Source organism: Bubalus kerabau, chromosome 20 (assembly GCF_029407905.1).
Source record: "Bubalus kerabau isolate K-KA32 ecotype Philippines breed swamp buffalo chromosome 20, PCC_UOA_SB_1v2, whole genome shotgun sequence".
NCBI classification, from domain to species: domain Eukaryota; kingdom Metazoa; phylum Chordata; class Mammalia; order Artiodactyla; family Bovidae; genus Bubalus; species Bubalus kerabau.
This window is the reverse complement of record NC_073643.1, coordinates 44,670,123-44,684,557: the sequence shown is the minus strand read 5'-3', so window position 1 is coordinate 44,684,557 and position 14,435 is coordinate 44,670,123. Positions and strand designations below refer to the sequence as shown.

General features: G+C 43.1%; 1 protein-coding gene across 11 annotated transcripts in view; it reads left to right on the top strand.

The window, feature by feature from the left end:
• PXK (PX domain containing serine/threonine kinase like) overlaps window positions 1–14,435 on the top strand; it is an 81,781-nt gene that overhangs the window by 43,199 nt on the left and 24,147 nt on the right. For all 11 annotated transcript variants that reach the window (XM_055557517.1, XM_055557516.1, XM_055557514.1 and 8 more), the window contains 8 exons: window positions 4,092–4,169; window positions 4,677–4,750; window positions 5,422–5,496; window positions 8,405–8,509; window positions 9,763–9,864; window positions 11,243–11,404; window positions 11,800–11,917; window positions 13,562–13,640. In XM_055557517.1, the coding sequence (XP_055413492.1) occupies window positions 4,092–4,169; window positions 4,677–4,750; window positions 5,422–5,496; window positions 8,405–8,509; window positions 9,763–9,864; window positions 11,243–11,404; window positions 11,800–11,917; window positions 13,562–13,640 (793 nt within the window). The remainder of the gene's footprint in view (window positions 1–4,091; window positions 4,170–4,676; window positions 4,751–5,421; window positions 5,497–8,404; window positions 8,510–9,762; window positions 9,865–11,242; window positions 11,405–11,799; window positions 11,918–13,561; window positions 13,641–14,435) is intronic.

The following is a 14,435-nucleotide window of genomic DNA, read 5'->3' as shown; positions in this document are numbered from 1 at the left end:
CATTTGAATTAAAAAGTCTAATTGAGGGCCAGCTGTTGTACAGGGAAATCAGTTGTCTCCTGGCCAGTCATGCGGGGTTTATGTTGAGAAACACATACACACACATCGCCTTATTCATCTTGTTAGCAAGGTATAGCCATCACTGCACTGTAACCATCTTCCCGCCTTAAACCACTCTGTAAATAAGCTTTTTAATGTCCATGCAGAAGTCACTTGGACCAGAAATCAAGAGGCCTGCATCCTGGCCCCAGCTTTCTTATTAGCAGCAGCATCTCCACTCTGTAGGCCTCAGGGTCCTGACTGATAACATAAGAGATGGAGGTGGGGAGAGTGGACCACATAGCATCCAAAGCTCTCTTCTAGCTCTAAAATTCCAAGAGTCCTGTGAACAGGTCAGATAGTAGTGGGCTCCAGGATGGAGTGGAAGAGAGAGGGAGGGTTTGGGTAGGAGGGGAGGGTGGGAGGGAAGGTGAGATTATATTCAGAACAAGAGCAAGGTGCTTCAGAAAGGCTGCAGTTTGCTGTAACATACCAGCTGGTCTGTATTGCCTGCAGTCACTTCACGGGGCTGAGATCTAGGGGGTCAAAGGGTGCACACAGTGGGGGCAGCTGGTACTTTCTGAGCTGAGAAGCCTGAGGTCTGTGGGAAGCATAAGGTAGACTTGAAGGCGTCACTCTGCGTTTCCTGTCTGGGGCTTGTTTGTCAGCGTCTAGAGAGCATGAGCAATAGCACCCCACTCCAGTACTCTTGCCTGGAAAATTCCATGGATGGAGGAGTCTGGTAGGCTGCAGTCCATGGGGTCGCTAAGAGTCAGACATGACTGAGCGACTTCACTTTCACTTTTCACTTTCATGCATTGGAGAAGGCAATGGCAACCCACTCCAGTGTTCTTGCCTGGAGAATCCCAGGGATGGGGGAGCCTGGTGGGCTTCCGTCTATGGGGTCGCACAGAGTCGGACACGACTGAAGTGACTTAGCAGTAGCAGAGAGCATAAGAGTCAGACACGACTGAGTGTCTTCACTTTTACTTTTCACTTTCATGCATTGGAGAAGGAAATGGCAACCCACTCCAGTGTTCTTGCCTGGAGAATCCCAGGGACGGGGGAGCCTGGTGGGCTGCCATCCATGGGGTCGCACAGTCGGACACGAGTAAAGTGACTTAGCAGCAGCAGCAGCACAGAGCATGCAGTTTCCCCCTGGGTCAGTCAGTGCTAATGAAATGGAGGGCAGATGCCTTCCTTTTCATGGATTTCATGTGCTCATGAGTGAGTGTGCACACCCGTTGCGCATGAATTCAACCCTTGCTACTGTGGTGTGGTCGCTTAGTCATGTCTGACTCTTTGCGACCCCATGGACTGTAGCCCGCCAGGCTCCTCTGTCTATGGGATTTCCCAGGCAAGAAAACTGGAGTGGGTTGCCATTTCCTTTTCCAGGGGAATCTTCTCAAGCCAGGATCGAACCCACGTCTCCGGGTTGACAGGCAGATTGTTTACTGCTAAGCTACTTGGGAAGCCCATTGAACCCTTGGTTAGTTCTTACTTCATCAGATATTTATTGAGCACCTGCTGTGTGACGGGTACTGTGACTGCAGCACGAAACAGGGCACAGGCTCCTAACCCAGCTCCTGCCCCAGGGCACTTCTGTAGGGAGATCGACGGGTAAAGACTGTGCCAGCTTAAAGATGTGATAGCACCTCGAGGGTGGGGGTCCAGGTGGGGATGACCCAGCTCTGAAGGTGGAGGAAGGCTTCCCAGAAGAGTTGACACCTGCATGGAGCCCTGAGGTGAGTAGAAGTTAGCTAGGCCAAGAGGCAAGGGCCAGTACTCCAGGAGAGAAAGAAGTAAATATTTCTGTATGGCTGTGGGCTCTGCCATGTCTAAGATATTTCCTTCTAAAGCCAATGATCACAGTCTCGTGGAAGACTAGTAGGACAGATTGCCATAGGAGAGGGCCATGTGGAGCACTGGAGAGTACAGAGGAGGGAAGGAGGAAGCCCTGGCTAGGGGAGCAGCAAGTTTGGGTTGAGCCTCAAAGGTTGGATGGGCAGGAATAGAGAATGCTGAGGATTAGGGTAGGCCAGTCTTCAGGGGCCATGGTAGGTACACTCTCAGTGACAAGAGTGTGAGGCTCACACATTATTGGTCGGTGTGGGTAGGGGGGCTAAAGACAGAAGGTGTGAGGTTTAGAAGCTTGGTCCTAATTGGTAAGGACACAGGGCGCCAACAAAGACTTCTAAACAGAAGACGTTTAGGATTGAAATGTGTTACCTGAATCTGGGGAGGGAAGGGATTAATATTGGGAGCATGGTGGTCGTGTGGCTTACTTGAGAATAAATCATAGTTCAGAGGAGAGAAAATATCCTGTCTATAATTTCCTGATCCCAAAGATAAAAAAGAAGAAAAAAAAAAAAGCTATTTTCTAATCCTTAATTTGTCAGTAACAAATCTAAACATGTTCCATTTGCTCACAGCTGCTTCCCCCACTTCAAAAACAATGTACAATGCACAGTAGCAGACAGTAAACATGGTGGAATAATGAGATTGTAGGGGATTATGAGTCACTGTTAGTTCTGAAGCAACTGTCCTTTAAAGTCTCTGAGAATGACAGTGTATCGCATTTAGAAGATTATTTTTCATAATCCTTCTCAATGTTGTGATTTTCACGTAAAAGAATATCTTTTGAAGTAGATTACATTCAGGTTATTTTGGAAATTCTGAAAGCCTTTTATATCAGCATTACTTACACAGAAAAAGTTCAGAGCTTCCAGTGTTGGTTATGAAAATTCGTCTGCTGCCACCACACCCAAACTCTCCAAATGGTTGTCACAATGGAGTAGTTAAAGCAAATGTAAATGGAGTCTGTTCTGTATCTGTCATCTCATGTTCAAAATTTAGGTGCAGACAGCACTGACACTTTACATATTGAGTCAATAAGATTGTTTTCTTCCCCAAATCTCTTAATTGATAATGTACTCTAAAATATATCAAAATAATATTGTCTGCCAAGCTCTAGGCATAGTAGTTCCAGACTAGGTCATTTCAACACATGGAAAGCGTTTCTGCTGAATCCCTGGTGCCTGGGATGTAACTGATGCTTTGGCAGCAGGGCAGTTCCACAATGGATTTGCAGGATTGCTGTTTGCTTTCAGGGATCCAGTGTGGCTTTCATTCACTCACTACACTGAGGGGGAAAACAGCAAATTACAGATGTTGCTTTTCGCAGGAAATGTAAAAGCACAGTTATTCTGATGATTTTTTTATACTGTAAACTTTAAAGAACTTCCTCTTTTCATTGTCTTCGTAGAAGGGGGAAACATTCTCATGATAAACACAAAGAGAAGGATGGATTTTTTTTTTTCCAGTAAGCAGATGTACAGTGGTTTCCCACAACAGAACCATGTTGTTGCTGTGCATGGATGTTTTTCTAAAACACTGGCTTTTATTTCCAATATATATATTTAAGGCTAATCGCTTCTTTGTTGGTGAAAGCTATAATTTCATGAGGAATGAAGATGGGATAAATACCACTTGAAGCAATGTTTAATGCTATTCCAGGGTGACCTTAGGACACATTTTGAGTTTTGTGCTCCAACTGTTGTCTGGTACATATATTGAATTCTTGGCTTAAGACAACTAGTTTGCATATTTTAGATCTTCCAGTTTAATTATTCTGTTACTAATTACTTTCTTTAATAAACTTTTGATTTTAGAATAATTTTAGATATACAGAAAAAATAACAGCAGTGATAGTATAGAATTTCCGTATATGCCCTCACCCAATTTCCCCTAATGTTAACATTTTATATAAGCATGATACATTTATATCAAAACTAAGACATTAGCATTCACACATTACTATTAATTATAGTTTTATTCAGATTTCATTAGATGTTTCATTAATGTTGTTATTCTGTTCCAGGATCCAATCTAGAGTCCCATGTTTTATTTACTCTGTGTTCATTTTTTTATTATTAAATTTTTAAAGAAGGTCATAGACCATAAGAATTTCACTTGCAAGAATAACATCTTAAGCGTATGGCACTTTCCTGATATGTTTGTCTAATAAATACGTTTCCAAAATATCTTTGCAGAGATTGCCTTACAACATGTTTCCATGTTCTTCCGATCAGAGCCAAAGTGGGAGGTGGTAGAACCATTGAAAGACATAGGTGAGAAACTGGTGTGCCCATTGTGTTAAAAAAGGATCACAGACAGAACTGGGTTTTTTGTCATGCTTTCTTATAAGTATCCCAGAAAAGCTTTTATGCAGGTGAAATGCATAAGGAATGCAGGTGATGTCTTTTTTTTTGTCTGTTTCCATACTATTTGAGGATTCAGTCCTTAACTTTTATTAGTGAATGAATCTTTGTTACAGACGCATCTGGGGATTTGGATGGTGGTAACTAAGTTTCAGAACCATCATTCATTCCTCTTATCTTTTCCATTAAATCTAAACTGAAGTGCTGTTTTCCTTTTTCCATGAGTAATTTCTTTTATTTTTTTATTTATTTTAGTACAGCTTTTACTATTTCAGTATTGCCAAATGGTTGCTTACAAGTTCCTATATACCTATGAATCATATTTCTGAACCTAATTTTTATTAATTATTTGGTCAGTAAAACAGAATCAGTTGGTGTTAGATCATATAGCTATAAACACATCTCCTTTTATGACAGGTTGGAGGATAAGGAAGAAATATTTCTTGATGAAGATTAAAAATCAGCCAAAGGAACGGCTAGTGTTAAGCTGGGTAAGCTCATTTTGTTTTGTTTTGCTTTAGACTAATTTCAGGGACTTCATGTGGGTTTATGAAAAAGCAAGAGAACTGACAAGACAAAATTGTACTGTGCTGCCGAGAGATGTAAAGGGCCCCTTGCTGCTGCTGCTGCTAAGTCGCTTCAGTCGAGTCCAACTCTGTGCGACCCTATAGACGGGCAGCCTACCAGGCTCCTCCGTCCCTGGGATTCTCCAGGCAAGAATACTGGAGTGGCCCCTTAGTCATACATCAAAGAGTAATTTTCAGTCACTTTGTTTATGCATGTGGTAATACCAGTGTGACTACATTTCATCAGCTAGTAAACGTTTGGAAAGAAATACGAACAGCTTAAAATAGTTTTCTTGGACCTCTTTAGGACTGACACTTTTTTTAAATGCTTGAGCATTATTTTTGTTTTATCTATCACTTTGAGAGCTCTAGTGATACACTTGGTTAATAAAATTAGGTAACATTACAGTTAGGTGCTAGTATTTGTATGTTTATGTACTCCAGAAAGGCCATGAGGCAACACAGAGTACTGTGGTTTTCATCTTCGGTTTATAGTCATGTATTTGGACAGATTTTTTTTTAAAAGGAAAGGCTTGTAAGGAATTTTTCTTTTGATGACCAAAACAGCACCCTGATATTTCCTTCCATGTTTGCAGGCTGACCTTGGCCCAGACAAGTATCTCTCAGATAAAGATTTTCAGTGTCTAATCAAACTTCTGCCTTCCTGTTTGGTGAGTACAAGTCCTTCTGTTATTCTTGATGCCGGTGACAGATTCACAATGTTTTCTTGTGGGTGGGTGGAGCTGGAAACACTCTCCAGGCTTGAGAATGGAGAGGTAGAGTGGATTTCTCTTCAGACTGGAAGTGCTCAGGGCTACTCCCACAGACCATTGGCCATTTAAATGACATTCATGACTTCCAGACCACCCACAAAATGTAATTTATTTAATTTTTTTTATTCATTTGGCCACACCAAGTGGTATGCAGGATCCCTACCAGGGATCTAATCCGCACCCCTTGCAGTACAAACATAGAGTCTTAACCACTGGATTGTCAGGGAATCCCAAAATAGTATTTTTGTGTTTTAAGCAAATATCAGAGTAGGAAAGCACCCACTTCTCTGAGCCTCTTGTTCCTGGTGAGGATGTTTATTATCAATGAGTTGAGAGATCTGTTTCCAGCCTGAGAAAGCAGAACTGATGCAGATTTAGATTAACTGGAAAAGGGATTCTAATCCAAGGCTTTCAGTGGTAAGAACCTCATGAATGTCTTTCAAAAGATATGCAGATATTCTTAAGGAAAAGACTAACCTGGCCAGAGAAAATTGAGTTAGTGTTTTTGAAGAGAATGTCTTGTCAAGCTAGCAAGACCAAGTGTTTAATGAGGTGTGCTACCTGGCGGAGAGAAAGACTGTGGTCTTTGAGTGTGATAGGTTGTGTCACACAGGCTGTGAGCGCTCAATCCTAAATTTCTTTTCTTGGATATGCTTTTTTAAAAAAGAAGATAATGCAAGGCTAGTGGTGCATATTAATTGCAGAAAGTCAGAAAGCACAGATAGGGAAAAATAAAATAAAATTTGCCCATAATTCCAAGTAACCTGAAGTATGGGCCAAAGTGTCATGTTCAATTGTTACTTCTCTAGAATTTTATTTTATTTTTGGCTGTGCCTTGTGTCTTGTGGGCTCTTAGTTCCCCAAACAGGAATTGAATCAAGGCCACAGTAATGAAAGCCCAGAATCCTAATGACTAGGCCCACCAAGGAACTCTCTTACATGATTATTTTTGAAAAAAATCATATAGGTACTGTTCTAAAGCTTGATTTTTGTTGTTGTTAGTGGTATACCCATGAACATCTTTTGTTGTTAATAAATTCAGTATAATACATCATTATTACTGACTGCATAAAATTATCATTGGCCATACCTCATTCACTCAGCTAATCCACTAGACATGTGGATCACTTCTAGTTTTTTGCTCTTATTTTTTTAAAAAACGCCATGGTGAACAATTTTAGCTGAACATTTTTACCCATCCTTAGTTATTTTTATAAGATAATTAGAACTAATTAATAAGCAATTGTAGGGAGTTTTTTTTTTTGAGACTATATAAGTAGCATGCTGCTGCTGCTGCTGCTGCTAAGTCACTTCAGTCGTGTCCAACTCTGTGTGACCCCATAGACGGCAGCCCACCAGGCTCCCCCGTCCCTGGGATTCTCCAGGCAAGAACACTGGAGTGGGTTGCCGTTTGCTTCTCCAATGCATGAAAGTGAAAAGTGAAAGAAGTCGCTCAATCGTGTCCTACTCCTAGTGACCCCATGGACTGCAGCCCACCAGGCTCCTCCGTCCATGGGATTTTCCAGGCAAGAGTGCTGGAGTGGGGTGCCGTTGCCTTTTCCGTCTTTATCAAACCCGCTAGCTGTAGCATTCATAGAGATTTTCTTTTATTTTTTTTTTTGAGATTTTCTGACTCCATCATTTCTCTTATATTTACTGGTTGTCATTCTACTATAAGGAAGAGCTTTATGTTCTCTTTTCTTTATCTATTTATATCAGTATGAATTCCAAGGATTTTTATTTTATTCATTGGGTTTTTTTTTGAGGTGATGAAAATGTTCTAAAATTAGACTGTGTGATAGTCACACAGCTCTGAATATATTGAAAACCATTGAGTTGTATACTTTAAACAGGTGAATTATATTGGGATGTGAATTGTATTTCAGTAAAACCATGAAAATATCCACAACAATTGCTTTGTTGTGATGATCAGGAGGAACTTCATGATCAATTTTCTGTATTTCCCTGGGCATCCCCTTCCATCCCATTCCCATCCAATCCTCACACAATCCAGCTCCCAAGGGTTTAAATCTTCCTGGTACTCCTTTGAGCTCAAGGCCATTGTAATACTTGAAGTCAGTTGGTCCATGTATCCACAATTCCAGGTCACATAAGGACTTTTCTTTTAATCATTAAATAATTTGTCTTACTCCCCACCCTGCTTTGTTGACATCCATGTCCGCCTCTCAGGAGGGCAGTGTCACTCATACTGCACACTCCAGCAGGGGGACAGGAAGATGCATGCTCACTGCCCTGGAAAAGGGCCAAGGTGCTGAAAGATGCTGCCATTGCTTGTTTTCTGGCTGTCATGCTCCCTGGCTTATCCCTAGACAGCAGTGTGGAGTGTTAGGCAGCACTGTGAGAGGAGACACATTTGTCCTGGTTCCCACTTGGCTGCTCTAGAATTTGGCTGTTTTTCTTTTTATTTATTTATTTTGTTTACCAATTTACAGAGGGAGAATATTAAAACCACCTTTCCCAAAACTCAGACATTCCCTCTCTTGCACCACACTGTCACCTGAACTGTGAGACCACGTTAAAGCAGATACCTTCCCTTGGAGACCTTAACTTCTAGCCACTTTGCTTAGTCACTGTAGTTTACCTTACTTTTCTCATCTAAAAAATGAGTTAGTAATTGATCATCTGGTAACTTGAAAATATCATGTGTTCAGGGAACATTCTGCGTTTATGTGCAATTAAACTATCAAGCTGGCACTTGATTCTGTATAACCAGATCCTGGATCTAAAAGGAACCTAGATGCTGATGCAGATTAAATGTGAATTTCTTTTTTTGTTGTTTTGGCAGCACCCTTACGTCTATCGTGTTACCTTTGCCACAGCTAACGAATCCTCAGCATTGCTAATTAGAATGTTTAATGAAAAAGGAACCTTGAAGGACCTGATCTACAAGGTACTGCTGGTGCAAGTTCCTGGTCATCAAGAAGTTCTCAGCTCCCCTAAGAGCCTGTTACTGATCCTTGAACCCTAAGCTTCTAGAAGCTAGGCCCCGAGGATTTAATTTTAATTTTATTTGGAATTTATATTTATTTTAGCAAATAAAACTACCCAGTTTGGCTAAAGAGCATTCCTTTACGCACACGAGGAAAGGTTGAGCATTTCATGATTATATTCATTAGATTGTAGGCTGCTCTTAGGTCAGTTTTAAAGTTTAAATTTTTTTTTAAAGGAATAGTGAGAAGCTTTACAAACTCGTAGGAAAAGAGATCAGATTTGTGGTTAATAGAGGCAGGAGAGGATATTTAAGGGAAATTAGATGAAGACAGTTAAAACGGTAAGATGAATAAATACTAGAGGTGTAAAACACAACATAATAAATATCATTAACACTGCATGCTTGCTAAGTCACTTCAGTTGTGTCTGTTTCTGTGCTACCTTGTGGACTGTAGCCCACCAGGCTCTTTTGTGCATGAGATTCTCTAGGCAGGAATACTGGAGTGGGTTGCCATGCCTTCCTCCAGGGGATCTTCCCAACCCAGGGATCAAACCCATGTTTCTTATGTCTCCTGCAATGGCATGCAGGTTCTTTACCACTAGTTCCACCTGGGAAACTCATAATTAACACTGCTATGTGGTTGTTGTTTTTTTTTTTTTTTAAAAAGCAATACTGAAGAATTCTAACAGTATACAAGACTTTGGGGTCTGCTACAGTGAAGACCAGGCACATCTTCACTGGACTAGAAAAAGGCTGGAACCCTGGTCAGCCTCTTTCTATTAACTGTGCTACTGCTGCTGCTAAGTCACTTCAGTCGTGTCCAACTCTGTGCGACCCCATAGACAGCAGCCCACCAGGCCCCACCGTCCCTGGGATTCTCCAGGCAAGAACACTGGAGTGGGTTGCCATTTCCTTCTCCAACGCATGAAAGTGAAAAGTGAAAGGGAAGTCGCTCAGTCGTGTCCAACTCTTAGCGACCCAATGGACTGCAGCCTACGAGGCTCCTCCATCCATGGGATTTTCCAGGCAAGAGTACTGGAGTGGGGTGCCATTGCCTTCAGGCTGCTGTATTTAACAGCCCACGTCCTGCCAGCTGGACTCATCTGATGCCCCCAGCCCCTTAGTGTGTCCTGTCTGTTCAAGGAGGCCATGTGCGTGTAGAGTTCAACGTCTATACTGCCTTCTTATGTGCTCTTTGTTCCTTTCCAAAGGCAAAACCGAAAGACCCATTCCTGAAGAAGTACTGCAACCCTAAGAAGGTTCAAGGCCTTGAACTCCAGCAAATAAAAACATATGGGCGGCAAGTATTAGAGGTAAGAGGTATCTGACTTTTGTTTAAGTTGCATTGGAATTTCACCGAGCATCACAGTATTCTTTTGGGAAAGTTTTCAGGCAATATCTAAAATAGTTGAAATTATCTGGTCACATACAAACTGGTGGCATTGTCATATTTTACCCGCAAAAGCAAATATTTGAGACTAAAGCAGTAATCTAGACCAACACAGTTCCAAAAGCTTAGCTATTGGAAATTCCTAAATTAGTGTGTGATTTTTAAGAACTTTATTGTTTGAATACCAAGTTTTGTGTTATTTCTGGTTGATTTATCTTTGTGCCAAGATTCTTGCTTTTGTTATATCCTATACGTAACCATTGGCTCCCTTATAGAAGTAAAGCTAACGTGAAAAAGCCTTTCCCACATCACTCTCTAGAGCAGCATTCACCAAACTTCTTGGATTATGCAACCGTATCAGTGAAAACAATTTAAGCATAAACACTCCCATGTTATATATGTTTAATTTATATACATATATATTATATATATTCTATTAGTAATGTATTTTGTCCAGTATAAGTTAAGAAAGAATGAGATTAAAATCAAAACAGGGGACTTCTTAGGTGGTTCAGTGGTTAAGACTGTACTTCCAACTCAAAGGGTGGCAGGTTCAATCTCTGGTCCGGGAACTAAGATCCCACATGCTACATGGCATGGTCAAAAAGTTAAAAAATAAATAAATGAAAAACAAAAAACAGAAAAGCTGTAATACTTTTCTTCTGGTTCTCAACAGATCGTCCTGGGCACCTGCTTCCGCAGGGCACTGCTGTGGTTCCCAAGTCTTTTGCAGGGCTGCATCCAGGTGTCTCTGTCACTGGCTGAGCCACTGTTTATGAAATGGCAACTGAAAAGTTTGCTTCTTTTTGTGGGAGGCTGTCATGTGTTTCTATTAATAAACAGCCAAATATATTCTGAGGTGAGACAGGACTAGAGATGTTTTCAGCTCAACCCCTCTTCCTGAATAATTGGCAGAAGCCCTGGCAGGATATCTTGATTCATCTGTGCGGGAGGATCTTTGCCCTGAAGAGAGCTGGGATGTGGTGCTTAGGTAGAGAAAGTGCTTACAGTAGAGGCTTTTGGCATCAGAGCTGTTAACCCGAGCAGATACAGGCTGCTTCTCTGTTCTTTGGAAATGAGGGAGCTTGGTTTGGATTGGCTTGGCGTGTCCACAGCTGGAAAGCACTCAGCGTCCGTCTCTTTTCCAGAGAAATGCACAGACATGTACTCTTTCTTTAGGAATCTCCCCGGTGACTGGTTTGGTCTTGTTTCAAAATATATTGACTGAAAAAGGAAAGTTTAAGCTTGTCTTGTGTCGGATGAGTTGGAGGGGAGTGTAACCACTACGTACTTTTCCATAGGTCCTAAAGTTTCTACATGACAAGGGATTTCCTTATGGGCATCTTCATGCTTCCAACGTGATGCTGGATGGGGATACCTGCCGGCTGCTGGACCTGGAGAATTCTTTGTTGGGCCTTCCTTCCTTCTACCGATCGTATTTCTCACAGTTCAGGAAGATCAATGTAAGTTGATGAAAGTGATGAAACAGCAGGCTTATTTTTAGGTGTAAGTTATCCCTGTGGCAGGATGCATGATCTGTCCCTGTAAGAAATGTGTGCTAAGCAGGGTTGAGTATGGCTGGGGCAGGCAGGCCTGTTGGCCCTGTCTCTCCCACGGCACTGCTGTATCTGAGAGGCTGGCTGGGCAGGGCCAAGGAAGGGTAGAACCTCTGAGTGCACCATCTTGAAGGGTAGGACCAAGACTTTTGCTCAAAACGATGCTTTGTGAGCTTTTACAAAAGGCCTCGAGTGGTCACTACCAGTTGTGGGTGGGGTTGCCCCTGGGCCATGTTTCTTAGTGGAAGCCCAGGGCTAGGGATTCACAAAGCCAAAGCCCTCTGCTGTCTTTTCTTCTGCAGACATTGGAGAGTGTGGACGTCCACTGCTTTGGCCACTTACTATATGAAATGACTTACGGACGACCGCCCGACTCAGTGCCTGTAGACTCCTTCCCTCCTGCACCGTCCATGGCTGTGGGTCAGTATGGGGTTTGTAAGGGTCTCTGGGCCCTGGTCATGCTCGGAGCTTCTCATCCCCTTTTCCAGAGTCCAGGGAAGGTCCAGAGGAAGTTACCGTGCTCCATAGCCAGGAAGTCTTACCAGGAAGTAGAAGTTACGGAAGTAACTTCCTTAAATGTATTTCACTGAAAATTCAGATCGCTCATCTGTTTGTCAGGCTGTCTGAAATCTCAGGAGTCCTTCTGTAACATGCATCAGAATTTTGGAAGCAAGAGGATGTGAAGTATGGCTAGTGAGAGGTCGAAGCAGAAGCTAGGAGCAGACAACTTGCATCCAGTCTTGTGGACTCAGGCAGAGTCGGGAGGTATCCCAAGGCTGGAGGGTGACCTGCGAGGACAACCACAGGCTGGACACCCGGCAGAGGACAGCCCGCCAGGCCCAGATTAGGAAAGGTGGGCAGGAAACCCTGGATCCAGGAGTTCTCCCAGCATCACTGAGGGGCTCCTGTAGGAAGGAGGGATGTCAGGGCTGATGCAGAGTCACCCAGGGACCCTTTCCTCCCCCCGAGAGCCAGCTCACAATCCCCTGGGGCGGGGGTGGCAGGGGGCAGGGCAGCTCTTGGAACATCACACCTTCCACGCGTTCGGGTCAACCTCCACCAGCGTCTTTTTTGTGTCGTGAGATGGTTCTGAGAACAGGCCCCGAGACTACTTTGGGTTGAGTTTGAACAGCTGAAATGGAACAGTGACCTGCAAGTAAAAAAAAAAAAAAAACTGGCTGTTTTTGTAAATAAAGTATATGGGAGGATGTATATAGTTTGTATGCAAATATTATATACCAATTTGTATAAGAGACTTGAGCATCTGCAGATTTGGGTATATTTAGGGATGGAGAGGTTCCTGAACCAGTGTCCCAGGGAGACTGAGGGATGACTGTATGTAATAAACAATAGTTGTGAAAACTTGCTCCGTATGAAATGTCTTTTTCATTTGTGATAATTTTTTTTTCCTGGTATAACCAAGTATTATATTAAGTTTAGAAGTTTGCCTCAGTTTCCTTGAATGTATCTCTTTACATAAAGTAAGAATTCATTTGGATATGTGAAGAATTAAATGTGCGTATTTGTGTGGGTAAAAAGCATAATGTTAATAATAGTTATTTCTGAGTGGTCAAATTATGAATGGAAAAGAAAATCTGGCTGCTTTTGTTTACACCGTCCAAGGTGTTGAATGGTGAGATACCAACAGTTGGCACTTGGTATGTTGGTTTTGACTAAAAGCAGGCAAGCAGAGACGTGTCTTTCAAGTTCAGAATTTTACTCATGTGTGGTGTTTACTTCTCTTTTAAGAGAGCAAACACATTTATGAATGATATCTTGAGTCCTTCCTCCAATTATCTGTGCAATATACTTAGCTTTCTGTCAGCATGTGGTTCCTAAATCTTTTTTTTTTTGCGTCATCGGGAGTTGTCAGCATTGCCAGCAGCCCCCCTTCCCCCTCCGCCCCCTGCCACCACGTATGCCATCTGTCTGTGCGTGAAGAGTTTTGACACTGTCCTGATGAGCCTGCAGACAGTTGTTGAGAAGTGGTGTCAAACTTTTCATCACCAAGTGGGTTTGCCAGCATGTTCTGTGGAACTAAAACGTGTATCTGTTCATTTTAAGTGGCCGTGTTGGAGTCCACGCTGTCTTGTGAAGCCTGTAAAAATGGCATGCCCACCGTCTCCCGGCTCTTGCAGATGCCGTAAGTCAATCCCACGCCTTGGCTGTAACCTTCCTAACCGTGTCGAGCCCAAGTGTCCAGGCCCAGTAGAGACTCATCTGCGGTTCCCACAGAGTCTGTGTGGCCTGCTTGCCAGTGGTCACTTGCCACATGACATCCTGACCTTCCCTCGTGGCCCCTGCGCACCATAGTCTGACTGCTCTGTCTTTACACCCATGTCATCTTCACATGTGTCTTCATGTGTGTCTCTCCCTGTCCACGCAGGCATTGTGTGCGTGGACACATGGCAGCCCCCACTTGGGAAGTACTGAAGAGGGGCAGCCCTGTTTCCGTTCATCGCGTGGCCCACAGCGGTGGCTGCTTCACTCGGCGCTGGTCGGGCAGGGTCTGGCCTCCAGGAGGAGGGCTGCCTGGCTTCGGCCTCGCCTGCACGTGTTTATTCATTTTTCCACTGGGTAGCGTATGTCTGACATGTGCCAGGCCCTGTGCTGGGGCTTAGAGATGAATGGTCAACTGAGGCGGGTCAGATAGTGCTTTGGGGTCTTTTTTAAGGTGCATGTTCCGCTCCTTCACAGAAAGGCAGCAGGATGGTTCAGAAGCATGTGTCTGAGTTTAGACAGAACTGGGTGTGGGCACAGCTTTAGTGCTTTCCCCGGGTGACCTTGGGCAGGTTTCCTAACCTCTGGAAGCTGAGTTTCCTCATCTATAAATGGGGATAATAATGGTCTCCACCTCAGAATGCTGGTGGGAGGATTTATTGAGATGATTCCTTGTACAGGCCCACTTACTTAAGAAGTGCTTATTAAAGGATAGTTA